Source organism: Herpailurus yagouaroundi, unplaced genomic scaffold, assembly GCF_014898765.1.
Source record: "Herpailurus yagouaroundi ecotype Mexico unplaced genomic scaffold, PumYag 166, whole genome shotgun sequence".
Classification (NCBI taxonomy): Eukaryota; Metazoa; Chordata; class Mammalia; order Carnivora; family Felidae; genus Herpailurus; species Herpailurus yagouaroundi.
The window spans coordinates 4347748-4369799 of NW_024412407.1; the positions used below are offsets into that span (position 1 = coordinate 4347748).

The 22052-nt window shown below is 41.2% G+C and overlaps 1 protein-coding gene across 4 annotated transcripts in view; it reads right to left on the reverse strand.

The window, feature by feature from the left end:
- Positions 1–22052, reverse strand: part of DIP2B (disco interacting protein 2 homolog B) — a 233388-nt gene that overhangs the window by 119518 nt on the left and 91818 nt on the right. For all 4 annotated transcript variants that reach the window (XM_040488144.1, XM_040488143.1, XM_040488141.1 and 1 more), the window contains exon 2: positions 861–932. In XM_040488144.1, the coding sequence (XP_040344078.1) occupies positions 861–932 (72 nt within the window). The remainder of the gene's footprint in view (positions 1–860; positions 933–22052) is intronic.

A 22052-nucleotide genomic window follows, 5' to 3' on the forward strand; every position in this document is an offset into this window, starting at 1 on the left:
TATTAGTCATTCAGTACTTACAGACCATATACCCTGTGCAAGGCTTACTATTAGAACTATGGGGAATACAAAGTCCACAAGGTATTTACAACCCAGAAATAAAAGCAATTAGCTCCACAAAGAACAGGCTTGAGGAAATGGGACTTTGACTACAGGGGAGGAATTAGAAATAAAGAAAAAATTCCTCATAGTAAAAGTGATTAAAGTAGAAACAGGATATCAAAGGAAATCCTCAAATCTGAGTAACTTGAAAAAAAAATATGATGACTTAGAGACAGACAGCCTTGCCTACAGGCAAAGGTTACAGCAAGCCTTTGGAATTAAGCACACAATGACTCAGGACTGTTTGACATAGAAAGAACCCACCAGTGTCTTTGCAGAAGGAATAAGTGAATTAATAGACAAGTTTATTAGGGTTCTTACCCCCAAATCCTCGGGTACTAATCCTTGAGTTGCCCTGCAGTACTCAATCTGTCTGTTCATCCTTCTTATCTTTGCTGCCCTTGCTCCTCTCCACCACAGTTTGTGCTCCGGCATAAATTAAGATGCAGCTTTTCCATGACCTGGAATTTTCTACCATTGAATCATGTCAGCTGTGCACATACACACTATCACCCAAGCTCCGTGTAAGTGATTTGATGACTTAGGTATTTTAAAAGTGCCTCGCACACAGCAGATGCTCAATTAAGATTCATTTCCTCCTTTCTTTCCTTCCGTTTTTTTTTTTTTTTTTTTTTTTCCTCTCCCCTGGTAAGGAAGGGAGGGAAAAAACAGGAACCAACAAAAGACAGATCTCCTGTAAGATAGCATTCTTTGGTGTAAAAATACTGAAGAGATTTAAACCACTTCTCATTGCCTACCTTGTGTCTGTGGGATGTAGGGAGACAGGAGTTTTGACCTTTTCTTTTCGTATCCCTTCTGTGTGATGTCCCCTAAAATAGCAAGAAACAGAAATAGGTTATGCATTATTCTTACTCTGCGGTTGTTCACTGTAAAAATAAAATTAATTACAGAGTGTTATAGAATTACCACATAGAGAGTAGGAAAAAAAAATGGATAGTTCTTTGCCAAGGATTTTGCTATGTGTGATTTCCCACAGTCTTGGAGCCGACTCCTTGTGGAAAATTGTAGGGCCTGTCTCCACACCAAGCCAGCATAGCAATATGCTGCATACCATGTCAGAGATTCCCGAGTTCCTAGGCACCCCTCGTTTCCTTGGTATTTAAGATAGACCAAAATGGAATGCTGCAAGGCTGGCAGACAAATGATCTCTCCCAAGTTTCAGTCTGACCACATGAATGCCACTGGCATGGGAGGTACTCTATGGAACCACACAAAATCAAGAGTCTAGTTCAGGGGAGGAGTCAAGGTTCAGACACTGGGGTGGGATACCTGAAAGGCCTCTCTGCATCTTAGTAGCCATGCTTGAACCAGGGCTGGAATTCTCATATCCCCTCCCCTTGATTCACTGGTTTGTATTATTTATGTACATGTTATGTCCTTTTCACAAGGTTGAATTAAAAAGTATACTTGAAGCACACAAAAATTACACATGCAACAAATGCAGTAAGGATAAACTGATCAATAGAGGAAAAAATGTGTGGTTCAAGTGCCAAGAAATATGCTAGGTATTAAAGAAAGAGTAGCAGATGAATGGGTAGAGAGCAGGGTTAAAAGGAACAGGAAACACAGGAGAACAAAAGTTAATCAAGGAAGAATGAGTAATTCAAAGCTGGGGGAATAAATATATGTTGTGAGGTGACACGGTAGAGCATTGTTTTCTAAAAAAGAACTTTCAGGGGCGCCTGGGTGGCTCAGTCGGTTAAGCGTCTGACTTTTGATTTTGGCTCAGGTCATGATCTCAAGGTTGGTCGTGAGACCTGCGCTGGGCTCTGTGTGGAACCTGCTTGGGATTCTCTCTCTCCCTCTTCCCCACCCATGAACCTGTGCACTCTCTCTTAAAAAAAAATAAATAAATAATTTAAAAAAGAATATTTTAATTAAAAAAAAAGTTTAAAGTGAAAATTTAGCATAAAAAGTAAGTTGCACATTAACATTTACAACATTGATGGACACAGATTCGAAACCACGAGTGGTGAATGTCATCTGCCTTTCACCTCAGCACAGGACTGATGGAGTCGATGGTGGGGAGGTAGCAGGGCTCACTGAGGGGCGTAAGCAGGGGAGTGGCACAGGCTACACGGTGCAGCAAGTTAGTTCACTCTTCCTGAGGAGAGTGAGATCAAGGGCAGAAGCCAGAGAGACTACCTGTTACCCTTATGCTACCACCTACAGTGATGTGGGCAAGTTAGGAGTAGCGTAAAGACAGTGGTATAAGGGATGAAAAGAAGTGAATAAATTAAGAGAGATATTAGGGAGAAAGACTGGACTGGATGGATATGGGTGAGAAGGTTTCTGGCAGATGGTAGTGCTATTCCATGACAGAGAAATACAGCAAGAAATGCAAGTTTGGCGGGCTAAAGAAAACCGGAGTTGAGCTTAGGAGAGGCCCATGAAACACACAAAAGGACATGTCCAACCAGCAACTAGATATGTGGATCTAGAACTCAGGAAAGAGGAGACAGTTTTGGAACGATCAGGATATAGCTGAAAAATAAACTATTACCATCTTTTCGGAGTAATGTGGCAATTTCTATTAAAATTTTGATTCAGCACCTGCCTTTTTAGAATTTATACAATGACAATATGCACACAGGTGACAAAATCAAATGAGAATATTACCTGACTCATTCTTTATAATGAAAACACTGGAATGAATCTGGATGTTTACATCATAGACCATCTATACCAGTGGCTTTCAACTGGGAATGATTTTATTCCCCAGGGGAGAACTGACAATGTCTAGAGATATTTTTGTCACAACCAGAGGGAAGGGATGCTACTGGCATTTAAGGGATAGAGGCCAGGGATGCTGCCAAGTGTCCTGCAACGCACAGGACAGTCCCACAATGAAGAATTAGCCAGTCCAAAATGTCAACAGTGTTAAGGATAAGAAACCCTGGTCTACATAATATTAGGCCGGTATTCCAAATGCACTGGCACAGGAAGATATCTAAAATACAGAAAGGATAAAAACTCACTGCAGAACAGTGAGTATAATAGGATCTAATTTTGTAAAAAATAGCAATAGGTATGTTTGCATATATATAGAAAATAGTCTGGAAGGCTATACATACATTAAATAAATGTTTACCCTTTGGGGAATGGGAATATGAGGGGTTTCACTGGTCTTACATACTTTAACAAAGTTTGATTTAAAAAAAACAAGACCGAATGATTTGCATAATCTCAAAACTATTTTTTTCATTAAGAATGAATGGTTCTATAAATACGTATTTGTAAACACAATAAGATGGTCACAGTAAAAGCAAGATAGTAAAAAGCAAGATAGTAAACAGTTAACACAGTATATTCAATTTTTTGAATAATAATTTTACACATACAAATGTATACATAAAGAAAGTCTGGAGTTTTATGCACCAAAATATTAACAGTGGTTAGCCACGGCTTGCAAAGTTATGACTGATTTTAGCTTCTTGTCCTTTTTGCTTATCTGTATTTTCTTACTTTTCTATAATGAACATCCACTATTTCAAGAAACAATAAATATTCAAAAGTACAATCACAAATACTTATTAGACTATACAAGTTTAATCACAATGGCCCTTCATCTCTGGTCTTCTAGGGAAATAAGGGAAACCCATAGTGCATTTTTTGGAAATAAAAACCAAACCTTGTCAATTAGCAAAGCGCAGGGTTTAGGTAATCTCCAACAATACACACAACTAACAGAGATGTGGGAGCCTACCAAGGAAAAAGAGGAAATCAATCTTTTATTGCAAAAGAAACAATGGAGCATTCTCCTGCCCCATTTCCCCCTCACAAGCTTCCCTACCTCCACTGTACATACACATCCCACTCCCTGAAGGGCACAAAGACCACTTCTGCTGGCTCAGAACACATCTGATAAAGTAAAAGGCCTTTATAAGCTTTCTTCAGGGTTTAGAGTCTCAATCATTCACTCTCAGTAACTGATTGTGGGAAGGACTAGTAGACTTGGGATCTTGGACATTCATCAACGACTAACCATCTTGAGTTTTGAAAAAAGTCAATCAATGGGAGTCTAATTCAGTCATGACAACCAGCTCCATTAGATCCAGAAATGAGCAGACATTAAGGAGACCCAGAAGATGAACTGTGATGAGAATGTGAAGACTGTGGTGATGAGCCTTTAAAATGCCCTCCCCCGGGGCGCCTGGGTGGCGCAGTCGGTTAAGCGTCCGACTTCAGCCAGGTCACGATCTCGCGGTCCGTGAGTTCGAGCCCCGCGTCGGGCTCTGTGCTGACAGCTCAGAGCCTGGAGCCTGTTTCTGGTTCTGTGTCTCCCTCTCTCTCTGCCCCTCCCCCGTTCATGCTCTGTCTCTCTCTGTCCCAAAAATAAATAAACGTTGGAAAAAAAAAATTAAAAAAAAAAAAATAAATAAAATAAAATGCCCTCCCCCTTTTCTATGACCACAAGACCCTGCTCAAAAGCCACCTCCTCTGTGACACCTGCTGCAACTTCTAAGTCACTTCTTCCTGGTGCCCCTTCAACTCTGCACACACTTCACTGATAGCACTTAGCACATCGCTGGCATTTTAATTGTTTACACATCTGTGTTCCTACTAGATAGACTGTGCACTTGAGGGCAGGGATTGTGTCGTGTTCATCTCTGTAGCCCGCCCACAGCCTGGCACAACAGACACTTGCTGAAGGAAAGACTGAATGAATTAGTAAGGTGGAGGCAGTGAGAGAATAACAAATCAAAGAGACGTGTGTACTTGGGTGGAAAACTGGAAATGGGAGAAACAGCAGTCTTTACGTTAGCAGGAGCTGAAAGGCCCAGGGAGAGAAATCTAGTGAACCAAGTTTTTTGAAACTTGGCAGCTAGACTTCAAAGGTGACCAGAAAAGCAGCACTCGGCCTGCCTGAAGAGACGAATACATAAAATCACTGGGCACTAAAAAAAAAAAAAGTACATAAAATCACTGGGCACGAAAAACTGAAGGAACTCCACCAGATACTGATGGATCCCTTAGCCAGAGGAGGGCAAGACCCGACTGAAGGAATTCAGTTAGCACGCATAACTGAGTCTGTTAGTCTACATTTCTGTCATTGCCCACCTTCAGCCTGCCATTCTCACCACCAGTAGTTAACCAGTGTTTGCTGCGCCAAAGCAACATTTTCCAAACACCCAGTTTTTGAGAATCACCTGAAGGACTTGTAAAAATACAAGTTCCTGGGCTCCTCCCATGAAGATTCCGACTCACTAAGTCTCGATTAAGACACAGATACTTGCAATTCTAACCAGTGCCTTCCGATGAGTCTTTAAAAAATCAAGCAGGTCTGGAAATCACTGCACTGAAGAATCACGTCTAGAGCGTGCTGGGCGGTTCTGCTGACTTAATGTGAGGAGGGGACAGGAGAAGAGAGGAAGAATGTTGTCTTGGTGGTAACAGAACCTCAGGGGAGAGCAGGAACCTCGGGAGCTCGAAGACACTCAGTCACACCACAGGCATTCTTACTCAGGACAGATTTTCTGCCATCTGGCATATAAAACAAAAAGGAGTGCCGTAACTATACCTGTATAAAATTTGCATTAAAACGGCACAGATCTAAGTTAAACCTGTCGTTCAAGTTTTTTGAGAGCTAAGCAAATAAAGAGAGGATTAGCTTTCCCTTGCCACCAGGGTAATGTTATTTCTCCACCCACATAGGCACACAGAAGAGCAGCCACTCGCAGGGATTCACAGCCCCCCGGCAGGCGTGGAGGCACGCAGCCTGTAAGAAGATGCAGGGACCCACATGACTCAGGACTGCCCAGTTGCTCTGGCACGGTCACGGCTACGATATTGAATAGCTGACACCAGACAAATGGAAAGATACATATGTGAGGCAGAAACTAAGGGAAATACATTCCCAATTTCCCTCCTCGCCTAGCTGGGATCAACGAAAGCAGCTTGGCACAGGCAGCCCAGGAATCATCTTGAAGCAGAGTGAGGAGGGGGCTGGCAAGAGGTGTGTGAGAGCCACTAGCCACACAAGGTCAGCAATGAGAGGAGGAGGAGTCCTACAAACGGGTCAAGCCGTTTGAATGTATATTTGCACCGGTGAGGTGGTTTGGTGCTGTGGTTAGCACTTCAGAGTTTGTGTCAGACAGAACTACATCTGGAGCACGGCCTTACCATGTCCTGGCTTTTTGGCTCTAGATGGGTTTTACTTGACCCCTTGATAAATCTCGGTGTCCATGTGTGTAAAATGGTTAACAGTAATCTCTGTCTTGCAGTTTTTATGGTGATTCAGACTACCTGGTATGGGGTCTGGGCTATATAACAAACTTTTACCGAAAGCCTACTGAAGCCTACTACTGGCCAGGTGAGGATGGGGACCAGCAGCTATGTTGCAAAGAGAGAAGAGGAAGGCAAGCAACAGTGCTACGAGTCCATAACTGAGTGCTGTGGGAGAGATGCACACCAGACACAGTATGGAACCCAGAGGAAGCATCATGATCTCTGCCCGGGTAGGGAAAGGAAAGCTTTAACAGAGCAGGTGACATTCTGGGTGGGGTGTGGCCTTTCATTCTACTATCAGAAATATGACATAAACTCCTAATGATGCAGCCACCTAGTGGTTTGCCCTGCGGCTGACTGCTCTGTATGGATATGGCCCTGTTTGATGGTTCCTGCACGATTTAACCTGCCAGAGAGAAGCAGAACAATGCTCGGTAATTTTCAATTACAATGACCTTGTACGCACCCTGAGCAAAACAAACACGGGGTTTGGGAACTTCTGGAGGGTCACCAAATGGTATGTATGTAGAATCTTGAGGGACAGAGAGCAAGGGTTACAGTTTCAGCCATAAACTCTTTCTGCTCCAACGGAAATAAAAAGGTAGGTGCCACCACAGCCCTGACTTAAACTCATACCGATTCAGTAAGAGGTGGCAGTGGCTTGGGGGACTTTGGGAGGTCACAAAAACTTTTTTGAGCACCGAATGGATGATATCCAGAGTGTCAAACAAAGAGGAAAGAAAGAGTATCTATGTCTTTAAGAAGTTCCGGTCTAATGGGACGCCTGGGTGGCTCAGGCAGTTGACCCTCCGATTCTTGAGTTTGTTCACCTCAGGCCATGATCACACAGTTTGTGAGACTGAGCCCCATGTCTGGCTCTGCACTGACAGCGTGGAGCCTGCTTGGGATTCTCTCTCTCTCCCTCTCTTTCTGTTGCTCTCTGTCTCTCAAAAATATATGAACTTTAAAAAAAAGTTCCCAATTTAAACAAATAATTACAATAAAAGTGGCAAGCGCTACGCTAAAGATCACGTAAAAGATTCTATGGAAACAGAAAAGAGTGGTGATAAGGAACAATAATAACACTCTAAGAATAAGTAAATAACAACAATACTCATCGAGGGCCTACTATGTAGGCTCTCTGTCCCGAGAGCCTCGCAACATTCCTTATAAAGTGATATTTTTATCAGTCCCACATAATAGGTGAGGTTACCGAGCCACAAAAAGTTTCAGCTACTTGTCACAGTCATACCCAGTAGGCGCTGTACTCAGGATCTGAACCCAGGCAGTCCTGCCTCCAGGGCCCCTCCTCTTAAATACTACCCTATCATCATTTTTCAGAGAGAAGCTCCAACTTTAGCCTCGGAAAGACTGGGAAGACTTCACAATCTCTTAGGCTGGGTCCTGAAGGAGGACTGTCAGGACTGTTCTCAAACCCACAGCTGCGGAAGACAGTACCATACCTGGAGCAACAGAAGGACAGAAAAGCTGTGAACGCAATCTCTGAGGAACAGACATTGGCCCTACAGTGGCTCCTCCGGGCCCTGCTGCCTCGGGGGATTCCACTGTCCGGGCCTCCACAGGGACTCTTCAGACACCTGGTTGAAATGGGCTGACATTTATCTCAAGGGGCATCAATTTACTTCTTTCTTAACTAAATGCCACTATATAATACAACCAGCATTCTAACTTTTCATAATATTCTGACAGCAATTCGTCTGAGTTGCCTAAAACTCCTCTTCAATAAACAGAAAAGACATCTTTACTACAGAACAAGAAACAGAGGTGAAAAGGTAAATGTCTGGCTTAAAGATACAGAGCTAGACAAGCATCTGGGTCTCTGGCCTTTTCTTATTGTTCTTTGTCCATTGTTTACTCGTAGGTGGCCCCCAAATCAGATGCAATAAAAGTATAAAACTAATCTATTGTTCATAAAATGAATAACATGAGATAAACAATTTTTCTGACTCACTCCAAAATATAGATGACTTACCAGAAAGCATTAAAAATCCACCCCCATCCCCCATCTCCCACCCCCCAAGCAGAACCCTGCATGAATTGTGTCTTTTAATTATCTTTTAAATGAGACAGCCAACTGTGGAAACCCTGTCCAACTGCAGTTAAAAAACAATCAGCAAAAAGTCATTATACATCATTACTAAGTATTCAGCTAACAGAAAATGTGGCCTTTTTTTGTTGTTTAGTAGTAATTAGGAGGGAAAGAAATGAAAAAACTAAGAAGAAAAACTTCAAGAGTCATCACCTTCTAATCTACAGCTGTAGCTAATAACCTATTCTGTCCTCTACATGTAAATCTTAAGGCCAGGAAGGTGGTACATATTGGCTATGGCTGGAGATGGGGACTAGGACGGGGCTATAGCCATTTATACATAAGGAATGGAAGTAGACACATAGAAAAGAGCCAGAAATATAGCTGAGAATGTGATGGAGGCAGATCTTAGCAAAATTTTAAAAGGCAGAGGGTTTGGATGCTATCCAGGAGACGCTGGCTACAAGACAAAGAACAATTTTTATTAATTTTTATCATGTTCGCCTTAAAACAATTCTATTCAGTGAATTACATATACCTGTCACCCATCCTCCAAATATCCCCCCCCCCTCCGCTTCCAGAGGTAATATATAAAGGCTCACAACAAACATACATTTTTTCCCCCCAAAAGCACTGTTTTTATGTACACAGAGTCCTAACCACTTCAGCGGCAGGAGGAGTGGGAGAGGTTCATGGCCACACAGAACAATGGCCTCACCCCTTAAACCAGCCATGGGGTTTTTTGGCCTTTGTCTTTCCCCAGTTTTCTTGCTATATCTGAATTGAAAGTGGCCAACAGGATTCTAGAGAATTAAAAACCTTGAATTATTTTTTAAAAACTCCTTGTAGTTTCTCTCTACACATATGTAGAATTAATCTTATGTTGAGAGAAGGGTGAAAGCTACAATATACCCAGTTTAGCCAAAAAGAAATCTGTTAAAAAACTTCAATCTGTTGAAAGAAGATGAGAATTTTTATTTTAATCTTATTTTTCTTTTGGAAAAAAAAAATCAGTGGTTCTAAAAGTCTTCCATTGGCAGCCTACAAAAGCTATAGTTTTATCTTCTTTTAACTCAAACTTGCTAATCTTACAAAAGATTTTCAAGGAAATTAACTTCAGGACATTCAAATTTCCATTCTCAGTAGACGTCCTCTCACCTCGTTTAGGACAATAACTAGACATTTTCCATGTCAAGAACTTGAGAATAAGCCCAGATTGCTTTCTTCCAAAACGCAAATCATAGAATTGTTTTGGCTGCACAGTTCTGTTTTCTAGGTCAAATATACATGACTTCTTACAGATGGTATTTCACCTACGGCATCAAGCAAGTTCAAACAAATAAAAAGCAACAGAGTAAAGCACTTGAAACACACTGAGAAACTGAACTCTAAGCCTGACTACATCAGCAGGCAGCTGCCTCAATTAATCCATCTAATGCAAAAGGTATGTTCATTTGTCCATTAGAAAAACTATGTCTGCAAATAAGAAATTTGCTATACAAATGCCCTGAATGTCTAAACAGAGCAGGAGGAATCCCTGAGATGGTTCAGTAGGTAGAAAAAGCATGGGTTCTAGCATGAGGCAGGTCTGGGTTTGGACCCTGAGTCTTCCGATTTCCTGGCTCCATGACAAGTTACTGAACAAGTCAGCCTCAGTTTCATAATAGGTAAAACTGGAATAACTCCTAGCTTTAGTGCTTATGATGAGTCTTAAATGAGAATAAACGCAAAAGTCCCTGGCACATAAGCACACATTCAACTAGTTTTAGCTGACACCACTCCAGCCCTAGCCCCACCCTTAAGTCCCAACAATAGCTTTATCCTTAAAAGGGTTATCTAGAAAATTCTGGTTTAGTAGGTTCTCTTTAACAACAACAGCAACAACAACAACAACAACAACAACAACAACAACAACAACAACGGAGGAGAGAGTGAATTAAGAGTCCCTCTAAAGACACATCAGGGTACTAGATCTTTAGCAATAAGAGCCAACAAAATTAGTTACTTTGGGTGCTAACAGTCTGAAAGAAGGAAAGCTGACATCAAAGAGGAAGTACAAATATCTAAACCAGAAATGAGTAGAGATTAGTTTAAACAAATATATGTAAATTTGTGTAAATAAAATAGTGCCACTGTGCACAAAACAGGATTATAAGCATCTAACTATGGGTGCTGTGATGATTTAGGGCTAAAACTGCAAATGCCTAGGAAAAAAATCCTAGAAAAAGTGAGGGGGAGTGATTTTCTTTATCATTTCTTTACCTTCCTTTTATCTTTATTTTTCCTCAGAAAAACCAGATAACTGTTTCTTTTGAGAACAGCTAGGTATATTCAGTTGCTCTGCCTTTCTACCGGTCTCCACCAGCATCATTTTTAAAAACGGCATAAGCAATAACATCGACACCAATCACTGAAACTGAAGTAAATAGGTCATGCGCCAAGCATTCCTTATCAATGGTATAGAAAAAAATAACACCCGCTCAAAACCTAAGTATGTAATCTTGCAAATGCAGAAATAAAGCCAAAATTTAAAAAAAAAGATGAAGAATTTTGTTGGTAGCCGATTCATACTGGAAACCAAAGATACACAGGGAAAAACAGAAGTACGGAACCGCTGCTAGTACGCAGATCACAAAATAAGCAGCTCGTGTGGGGTCAGCGGAAAGGGCTTTCCCAGTGAGGCAGAAAACAGATTATCTGTATGCGTTTGGCACAGATTTAGGATCTCAGATTCCAGGCGTCAGGAGATATGTTCTCTTCCCTATTTGCTCCAAACCAGCTCTTTGGGTCCTGGGCAAGCCACTATACTTCTCTGGGCCTCGCTCTCCTCATGTGTAGGAAGGAGGATCCAGTGAGCATTAAATCTAAGGCTGCTAATGTGTGATGAATGCCACTTGCCTGGCATGTGTGGCAAGTCAAAACCGAAGAAAGATATCCAGTAGCCATATGATAGATGAGCTCCAGGATAGATATATAGATTTTCAGCATCAGCGTAGGAGGTGGTAAGTGAGGGCCTGAGTGTGAATGATATCATCAGAAGGAATGCAGTGTGAGAGGAGAAGGCAGCCAGAAAAGGAATCTGGGAGAAAACTAACATTTGAAGAATGAGCAGAGGAAAACGAGATGATACTGGGGCACAGCAGGGAGACCAGGAGGGAATGGAGAGAGAGAGGAGGGAGACGGAAAGAGAAAAGGAGAAAATAATGAACTGTCACAGATGTAAAATAAGGATAGAAAAATACCTGCTGCATTTGACAGCTAGATCAACAGTGGTCCAGACAAGAATAGCTTTAACAGAACAGTGAAAGAAGACAGAATATTGCATAGTACTTAAGAATGGATAAGAGGTGAAGTGAGAGTAACAGATTTTTTTCTTTCAGCATGTTTTGTTATAAAGTGAATGAGATATGGGGAAGTCTACGAGAGGCTACAAAGTCAAGGAGAGTGAGTCTTTGACTCGACCAACAAATACTAAGGGCTTCCTACCTGCAAAGCACTACTTCAGGGGTAGGAGACAGAAGAGAACAGACATGGTCCCCAAATTTAGCCATGGTAATGAAGTTCATAGTCTCTTCGAGCACAGAGAGACATCCAAAACCAATCATATAATTAGTGACAAGTGGGATAAGGGCTACAAAGAAGTTGTCCAAGGGGGCTGAGAGACCCCTGATTAAGAGACTGTGGCAGGCACACTGCTCAATGCCACTGCAGGCAGGTTCCAATCCCGGACCCAACCTAGCCTGGGCAGCTGGGGAAGTGACATTTAAGCTGAGACCTAAAAAAACCAGTTATGTCTAAATATTTTGAAAATGAAACAGGAGCTGGGGGCGGGAGGGCTGTGGACCTGCACTGGTATGTTAAGCATATCCAACCCTCCCCCCCCCCCCCCAAAACGATGAATGGGGTGGGTCTGGGCAGGAGCACAGCTGAAAGCCAGGGCAGTGCAGCAAGTGGGGTGATAGAGGTTCTGGAGATAGCGGGAGCCCAGATCCTGCAGGGCCCTCAATACCATTCCAAGAATTTGGGATTTTACTACAAATGAGAGAGAAAGCCATCAAAGGCTTTTAAGCAGGGGAGGAAGGTGATCAAATAGAGCAAAGGAACAAGGTATCTGATAAAGACTAAAATTCCTGAAAAGATTAGAAGGAATAAGATCCAGAGCTGGGGCCTGGGTTCCCTCATGGGTTAGCTCCAGGGCTTCTGAACCTATGCTGGGAATGTGGTATGTGTCCTCCATCTGTGAGCGCTTTATGGGCGTGGAGATGTTTATCCTCAGCCCCTGGGCCAGCCAGGCAGAGCTTACAGGAGCTGGAAACCTGGGGCCGTCACCTCAAGTAGGCAAACAGACTTCTTATCCTGTTGTATTGAACAAATATCATCAGTTTCTGTGTTTGTCAAGATGTATGAAAGACTGGGGGTGCCTAGGAGGCTCAGTTGGTTAAATGTCCGACTCTTGATTTCAGCTCAGGTCATGGTCTCCTCACGGTTCGTGAGATCGAGCCCTGTGTGCGGCTCCACACCGACAGCCCTGAGCCTGCTTGGGATTCTTTCCCTTTCTCTCTGCCCCTCCCCCGCGTGCACTCTCTCTCCCTTTCTCTCTCTCTCAAATAAATAAATTTTTTTAAAAAGATGCATTAAAGACTGGAAGTATGGTCAGACTTTAGTTTCTCTTCCTCTAAGAAAGGAAATAAGGGGGGCGCCTGGGTGGCGCAGTCGGTTAAGCGTCCGACTTCAGCCAGGTCAAGATCTCACGGTCCGTGAGTTCGAGCCCCGTGTCGGGCTCTGGGCTGATGGCTCAGAGCCTGGAGCCTGTTTCCGATTCTGTGTCTCCCTCTCTCTCTGCCCTTCCCCCGTTCATGCTCTGTCTCTCTCTGTCCCAAAAATAAATAAACGTTGAAAAAAAAATTTTTTTTAAAAAGAAAGGAAATAAGGGTGAATAAGTAAGTACAGCTGTTGGGGGAGTGAGTACAGGGAACAGGGCAGAAGGCAACAGGGCTCTGGTCTGATGATCTATAAATTTCTTTCTGGGGAGGAATCACAGTAAAAGTTTTCATCCATTTCCCCCTCTGAATTCATTTAATATTTATCTCATGCCAGGTACCATTCATCTAAAGCATTAACGTGAGTATTGACTCATTTAATCTTCAAAACAATCCCATGCGGTAGTATTATTATTAGTCCCAGATTTGTCCCAGTTTTCAGGTAACAGAGTGAGGCACAGGCAGATTAAGTGACCTGCACGAGGACACACACTGGGAGATCTAGCTTCAAACCTGACAGTCTGGCTCCAGTGTGCAAGCTCGGAAACCACCACTGAAAGCTGCCTCTCTAAGGTACTTTGCTGAGAGGGATGGAGAGCTGGAGGAGAGTAAAGACACCGAGTTGCCACCAGACGAAAGGGAGGCAACATGCTCTGAAGCTGATACAGACTACAGTCTGGGCTCCGCCAGTTAGTTGTTAGCCAGCCGTGTCTGAAAAAGCTAGTTAACCTCTCTAAGCTTCAATTACCTCAACTGTAAAACAAAGATAATAGAACCTAACTCGATGTTATAAGGATTAAAAAGATAACATAAGCAAAGTTCTTGGTTCCTGGCACAGAGTAATAAGCACTCAAGGACACCTGCTACTCTAATGGCAGAGGGAATTAATGAAAGAAATGGAGAGTGTGCCAAGCACCGCTGAGGGTCCAGGGAGACAAGAACAGAACTTCTAGCGGCACTAATTTCCAGTTTTGTGATTTTCCCTAGCGGGAAATATTTCACTGCGGGAAGGCTGCTGCTGCTTTGAATAATTTAGAGCTGGGGTTTACTAGGAAAGGAGGATGGAAGGAAGGAAGGAAGGATGATGGGATCCAGGCTAGCAAGTATTTATTCATCAATAACCAATCAACCAGCAATAAATGCTTGGTGAATAAATGATGTGCAGTACTACCAACCTAACTTCTGTAACTTTTTAAAGCTTCTAGGGGAAATACAGTCAGGATCCATCTTGGGTTGGCTGATCACATCACCCTCAGGAAGAAATGACAGGATTCCAAATGGAGAAAGCTGAAAGGAATTGGGCAAGGGAGGTCTGGAGGGTATACAAAGGTTCCCTGCCAGGCCAGTTCTCCTTTCCTGCTTCCCACACCTGCTTTTCTCTTCTCACTTTGAACCTATTAAAAACAAAACAACAAAAAAACTATTAAAGACAAAAATCATGAAAAGGTGATAAAGAACAGAGAAGACTGAAGATCATTTTATGTTTTAAAAGAAACACTAAAAATTGAAAATTTCCTAGGCCTCATAAAGGTCCAGGGGAGGAGCAGAGACAGTCAGCGAAGGGATTATTATTGGCGTGGGGAGCAGCTTTGGGGGACCTGGTGGAAGTTGTGGAGGTGGGGGGGGGCAGGTCTCTTGGAAGAGAGATCAAAGGGATGGATTACTAAGGAAAGAGGCAGAGGGAGGCAGAGGGAGAGGAAAAGCAGAAAACCATCAGAAGCAGTAGTGGAGAAAAGGGAGTTCCTAAATCCAACAGGGTCCACCCTGGATCAAACATTCATAAAAGACAGATGTTGCCAGATGTTGCCACCAGTTCCTCTTTTACCATGGCAAAATTTAAAATAACTAACTGGTGGTCACTATTTTTAAAGATTAAACAAAAACAACCCACACGCCTCAATGCAGTCTCAGGAAAAGAATAAATGCTCAATGTTAATAATCCTCAGGAATAGAGAGGCTCCCTGAGCAAGGGTAGGAAAACAAGCAAAAAGAACAAAAATGAACTTGCAGCACATAATATGCAAAAGAAAGCTGTCGAGGCATTTCGGTAGTCCAAGAGCTGATGTTCTTAGCAGGGGAAAAAAGTAGAGTGAAAGAATGAAATATGATGAACTGCTTAGAGATTTTTATAAATGACTTGTAATTTCATAAACACCTATCCACCAATGTTTAGGAGATGTAACTTTCGATTTGGCTGATAAAGTATGGGGTGTGTGTGTGTGTGTGTGTGTGTGTGTGTGTGTGTGTGTGTCTATTGTTCCCCTAGAGATATTTAAACCTCCAATATCATTACCAAAAAATCCACCTCTTTCCTGTAGTTTCACTTGAAGCCAAAAAAAAAAAAAAAAAAGAAAAGAAAAAAACAATAACAAATTCCTTCCTAAAATAGCAAAGACAACAATGAGAGGAATAATACTTCAGAGTTTGAACAGATATTTCCTGTACTTCACTCAATGTACTAATCACAATCAAAATTAGGAATTAAAGGGGAAAAAAACACCACGACTGCCACACACCCCCAATGACAACAAAAAACCAAGTATAGCATTCTTTGGCTACACTTGCCCCTCAAACAGCAAGACACCACCTCACGTCTGAATATAGTATTACAAACGAGTAAGCCCTGAATGCTGTCAATATATCAAATGTGAATATTAAGCAGGATAAACACTTCTCATAATGACAGTGGGGGTAGTCATAAGAAAAACCATTATTCCACAGTAAGTGCTAGAAATAATCAAATGCTGGATTTGTTCAATTATAGTATAGCTATATACTCAGACTTTTTAAACACTTTATTAAAATTCTTGCATTACAAATACTGTCATTATGAGTTTGAAATAATATTTCCTTATTCCCTTTCCCATTTGAAATGAGTTTTTGTAATACGATTTTTTCAGAATGTAATTAGGATGTTTTCACAGAACATGAAAGATGAGGAAACATCAGTATAAAAAGCCAAGTATAAAAGGAAAAAAAGCCAAGCATAAGCAATCTGTGTGCCAAGGGATTTAAGGAAAGACAAGTGCCCCCATCATCTCTTCTTTTGTCTTTCACAATAGAATTTTTAGCTGGGCAAAACAACTACTGGATAAAGACCACATTTCCCAGTCCTCTCACAGCTAGGTGTGGTCAAATAACTAAGTTCTGGCCAATGTGGTACAGACAGAAAAAATGTGTTAGAATACATCCTCCCCTTTTCTCTCTTCCTGATGGCCGAACTGGGGTTTTGGCAATCAGCCATCTCTCAGACCATGCGCTGACAGACAAATCCAAGGATGGTGAAGGAACAAGACAGAAAGAGCCTGAAGCCCAAGACTTCATGAAACAGAGTTGCCTGCCATGCTAGTGCAGACTATTACATGCCAGAGAAATCAATTTCTATCTTGTTTAATACCTGGTATTCGGGACCTCTGTTACATACAGTCAAACCCATAATCCAACAAATACCTAATAAATGAGCTGATTTCCACTCAGTGGCAGCAAGTAACTGCTGCTACTTGATGTCCTCACCAGACCTATAAACCAGGGTTACTAAAACTTTTAAAAGTTAACTCTTATATAGGTGAAATATACTCTCACAAACTTTTCAACGTTAATCCCCTTGATAAATTTTTTTTCATACCATCTTACATCATGAGATTTTGATCTAAGCTGAATTCTTACAAAGTAAATCTGGTTTACTTACTTGAAATCAGAATACTGCAAAACAACCCTTAAACTAATGTAAAATTATCTAAGTACATACACTAAGAGTCTTGAACTGGGTTCAGCCATACATTGTGCCAGTGTTAATTCTTCTGATATTATTTCCATGAAAGGCTTTAACACAATTAAAATGGCATTTCTGCATTGTATTGTGTTTATTTTTATTCTTGAAGTTAAAACAGCAACCACTTGATACGCTAAGAGTTCCCCATCAAAATGTTATCTAAATAAACTATCAGTTAAAAATAGAAAAAAGTCTGCATGAACACAATTCCAATTACTAATTTGCCAATTGTTGAAGAACTACAGCCTGGAAATAAGCAAGCTGTATGAGGAATGATGCTTTTCCTCTGTTTTCAAACTAAAAGCTTGCTGTACCAGAGCTATTCCAGGAAATTCTCCAAGCTTCAACCAGAGAAACTCCGCTTTTACCGATTACCCTAAATCATGCTTTAGTATAAGATTGTGTTTGAACAAAGACCTTCACCTCGGTCAAAAAATTTTAAAACTACTGAATATATAGCTGATAGTTGTAGAGAACAGCCTTCTTTTCAGTAGTTGAAAAGAAATGCTGTCAGGTAAAGGAAAGGAAGAAAGATAGATCATTGGGGGGCACCCTCACTGGGTAGGTCAGCAGAGCATGCGACTCTTGATCTCAGGGTTGTGAGTTCAAGCCCCACGATGGGCACAGTTTACTTTAAAACAAAAAACAAAAAGGAGAGATCACTGGAAAGAACTGATTTGATGAAAAGAAGTAGTGATATTATCTTTAAATTTTATTATTTTTTTACATTTAAAAATGTCTGGATCTTCTATATCTGTGTGATCCTCTAGAAGTCAGATCTAGATTCTAAGCCTGGCTCATCACTTACCAGTAGACAATAATTGTTAGTTTCCCTCTCCACCCACTCTGCTCTTACCATCAACCATCAAAGTCTCAAAATGAATTACAAATGAAAGGGTTCTAGTGTGGGTTGAATACCTTTTTGCAATGGGGGATATTTATGTTGTAGACTGGCTAAACACTTCTCTGAAGAAAAACATGCATTCACACAAACATCTGTACATGCATGTTTATAGCAGCATCATTTATAACCAAAAATAGAAAAAAAGCCCAATGTTCATCAGCTGATGAGTGGATAAACAAAATGTGATATATCCATACAATGTTAACACTTTTAACCATAAACAGAAAGGAAGCACTGCTACCTGCTGCTATACCATGGATAAACCTTGAAAGCAATATTCTAAGTCAACAAAGCCATTCACAGAAGACCATATTTTGCATGATTCAATTTATGTGAAATGTCCAGAAGAGGGGGAGAATGGGAAGTGCCTGCTAATGGGTATGGGGTTTTTTCTGGGGGGGGGGGGCAGTGATGAATATGTTCTAAAATTAGATTGTAATAATGGTGGCTGCACAACACTGTGAACTTACTAAAAAATACTGAATTGATACTTAAATGGGTAAGGGAGCTATATCTCGATAAAGCTCTAAAAAAACCAAAACACTTAGAATATGCTAATTCAAAAAGATATATGCACCCCTATGTTTACTGTAGCATTATTTACAATAGTCAAGACACAGACGCCATCTAAGTATCCACTGATAAATGAATGGATAAAGAAGATACGGTGTATATATACAATAGAGTATTACTCAGCCATAAAAAAGAATGAGACCTTGCCCTTTGCAACAACATAGATGCACCTAGAGGAGATTATGCTAAGTGAATTAAGTCAGGGTTACCTGGGTGGCTCAGTCGGTTAAGCATCCAGTTAAGCATGTGCCTTCGGCTCAGGTCTTGATCTCACTGTTTGTGAGTTCAAGCCCAGTATCGGGTGAGCCCTGCTTCTCTCTCTCTCTCTCTCTCCCCCTCTCTCTGCCCCTTGCACTTGCACCCTCTCTGTGTAAAAAAAAATTTTTTTTAATTAAAAAATACAATGAAGTAAGAGAAGTCAGAGAGTGAAGTCAGAGAAAGACAAATGCCATATGATTTAACTTATATGTGGGATCCAAAAAACAAAACAAATGAACAAACACACAAGCAGAAACAGACCCAGGAGTATAGAGAACAAAGTGAGGTTGCCAGAGGGGAGGGAAGGATGGGCAAAATGGGTGAAAGGCCATGGGAGGTATACAGGCTTTCAGTTATCGAACAAATAAGTCACAGGATGAAAGGTAGAGCATAGGAAATACAGTCAATTGTATAATAATAGCATTGTATGGTGACAGACGGTAGCTATACTTGTGAACGCAGCATAATGTATAGAGCTGTCGAATCTCTATGTTGTATACCTAAAACTAATGTAACATTGCATGTCAACTATACAATGAAAAATTAAATAGGGGAGCCTGGCTGGCTCAGTTGATGGAACATGCAACTCTGGATCTCAGGGTTGTAGGTTCAAGCCCCATGTTGGGCATAGAGATTACTTAAAAAATAAAATCTTTAACAAACAAACAAAAATAAAGGCTGGATACAAACAACAACAACAAATTACACTGCATCTAAAATTTAATAAGCCAAATCACAGCTATTCAAAATATACTAGTCATCTGGAAAATACATTGTGGGCATGTGTATTTAAATTTCTAAGTCACGTATAGGAACTTTTAGCAGTCTGCCATGTTATTTATTTCTATTCATTACATTTCATGGATGCCTTATCTAGTTTTCATCTAAAACTGTATCAGCTTTGTATCTTACTTGGGAGAACTGAGAAGAGCCGCTCAATTTTCTGTACAGCTTAATTCTCTTGTGGAATACTGATATATACTCTTTTCAAACAAATTGAATACTTTGAGACTGACCACACATGAGAACATAAAGCAAGTTACAAAATTTTCAAAGAACTGGTATCATACAGACCACTTCATCTGTCAACAATGTAACCAAGTTATAAATCAGTAAAAGATAACTTTTTTTAAGCCCAGCCATAAAAAATGGACTTTTGCTGTGCCATTTTGAGTTCATAGTATACTATCACTTGAAGTTATGAGCATGTAAGAAAATGGGCTGAGGTTGGATATATGTTTGCTTACTGCCAGCAGATTTCCTCGCTATGTTTAATACATTTGTTTCTCAAAAAAAAAAAATGTATATAATCAATCATATTTAGAAGCATTAGAGAATTTGCCATTTGAAGGATTCATGGAGTAAATCTATCTGTATTATAGTTATTGCCTAATTCATCCGTAGCTAATTCTTTCTTTCAAAAGCTTATTCTGTATTTAGCAGAGTGTTCACTGTACTATCATTATCTAGGAGAGTACAACCCATCAGGAGCTTGCATGAGATGCAAAACAATGCACAGAAAGGAATTCGGTTCTCTGGTCAGTGCCAAGGTCAACATTTCCCCCAGTGTTCTAATTCAGCAAGCCAAGGACTGGAACCAGTCCATGACTTTATCATCATTGGGGATTTATCCTTGAGCAGTTCCTGAGAAAAGGCCTCCACCGGGTCCTATCCCGGCAGAAAAATGGGGCCAGGCTTTAATCACCCAAGGGGACCAACTAGCTTTAAACTCTGAAATAACGCCAATTACCTTCCTCATGGTTAAAATGGCGTACCCAGTTATAACTCTTCCTTCTCCTTTCCAGGCTCAATGTCACTGACCGATGTGAGCCTTTTGAAAAAGACTCAGTTCCCAACTACTGTACTTGCTTCTTATTAGACTAGGCAGTCGTCAGACAGAGACAAAGCTACGCATCCATTTCCTGCGCTGTGATATTCTCTCTTCCCAATTCCTGCATTCTGCCTGGGCCTCTTTTCCAACCTGGACATATCTTCTGGATACTACATGCTTTGCTAATTTATAAAAAGGCATGACTTTGTCTTTTCCCCTTTATATCTATATCACTTGTTTATTTGCTTGAAAAAAAGTCATTTTAAATATTGAATTAAATACTGGATTTTAACTACATACCAATTATACTGCTGAGATATGTATGTATTAAATTATATAAACTTTGGTACTACCATGTGAGTCTGCAAAGTCCTGCTCTATTCCTGCCTCTTTTCTTCCAACTCATATAGATTCCTAAGAGGGGGGAAAAGCGGGAACTACTTCAGTAAATTAATATAAAAACTTCAAGTTGGAAATATATGAACCTGCTCAAGGCTGACAAGGGGGATTTCCAGAACTCCAAGAGCTCCTCTGTGATCCAGTCCCTTGTGACTAATAACAAGACTGAGAAAATTTTTGCTCTCTGATCTCAGGATCAGAATGTTCAATTATATAACCGAAGCAATAACTGTGGCAAACCAGGATAGGACTGAGCAGAGAACACGGTGAAGACGGTGCCTAGCATCAAAATTATATGCAAACAGATTTGTGTTCTTTATCGACTGGCACGAGACAGGGTAAGATTTAAGTGCCAGTATAAAAACAACAGGTTAAATACAGAGCAAGATGTAGTAAGAATGCACAGAACCATTAAGAAGGCCAACAAAAACAGCCTACAGAAGCAAGTGTTCATTGAACTGGCTAAGAGGTAAAAACTAAGTATATAAAATCATAGAGGGGCGCCTGGGTGGTGCAGTCGGTTAAGCGTCCGACTTCAGCCAGGTCACGATCTCGCGGTCCGTGAGTTCGAGCCCCGCGTCAGGCTCTGGGCTGATGGCTCAGAGCCTGGAGCCTGTTTCCGATTCTGTGTTTCCCTCTCTCTCTGCCCCTCCCCCGTTCATGCTCTGTCTCTCTCTGTCCCAAAAATAAATAAACGTTGAAAAATTTAAAATCATAGAATATTTTACATAAAAAATAAAAAAGCAAACATCCTTTTAATGAAAAGGTTCTCTCTGATGAGCCTGCCCGACACGTTGTACTGTCCACATAACCATACATAAGTATGCACATACACATGTGTTAATCTCTCATTCAGCCAGTGTTGATGGCATGCTAGGAGTCAGGCACTGGTCTAGGCACCTGGGGAGTGCCGGGGCAGACAAAGATTCCCTCGTGGCGCTTCCATGTGAGGAAGAGACAGACAATAACCCATAAAGATAAGAGGTAGACAAATGACATTGAGTGTTAGTGGAAAGTGCTATGGAAAAAGGAGAGATTAGAAAAAGGAGCACAGTGGGGTGCCTGGGTGGCTCAGTTGGTTGGGCGTCCAACTTCAGCTCAGGTCATGATCTTGAGGCTTATGAGTTCGAGCCCCGTGTCAGACTCTGTGCTGA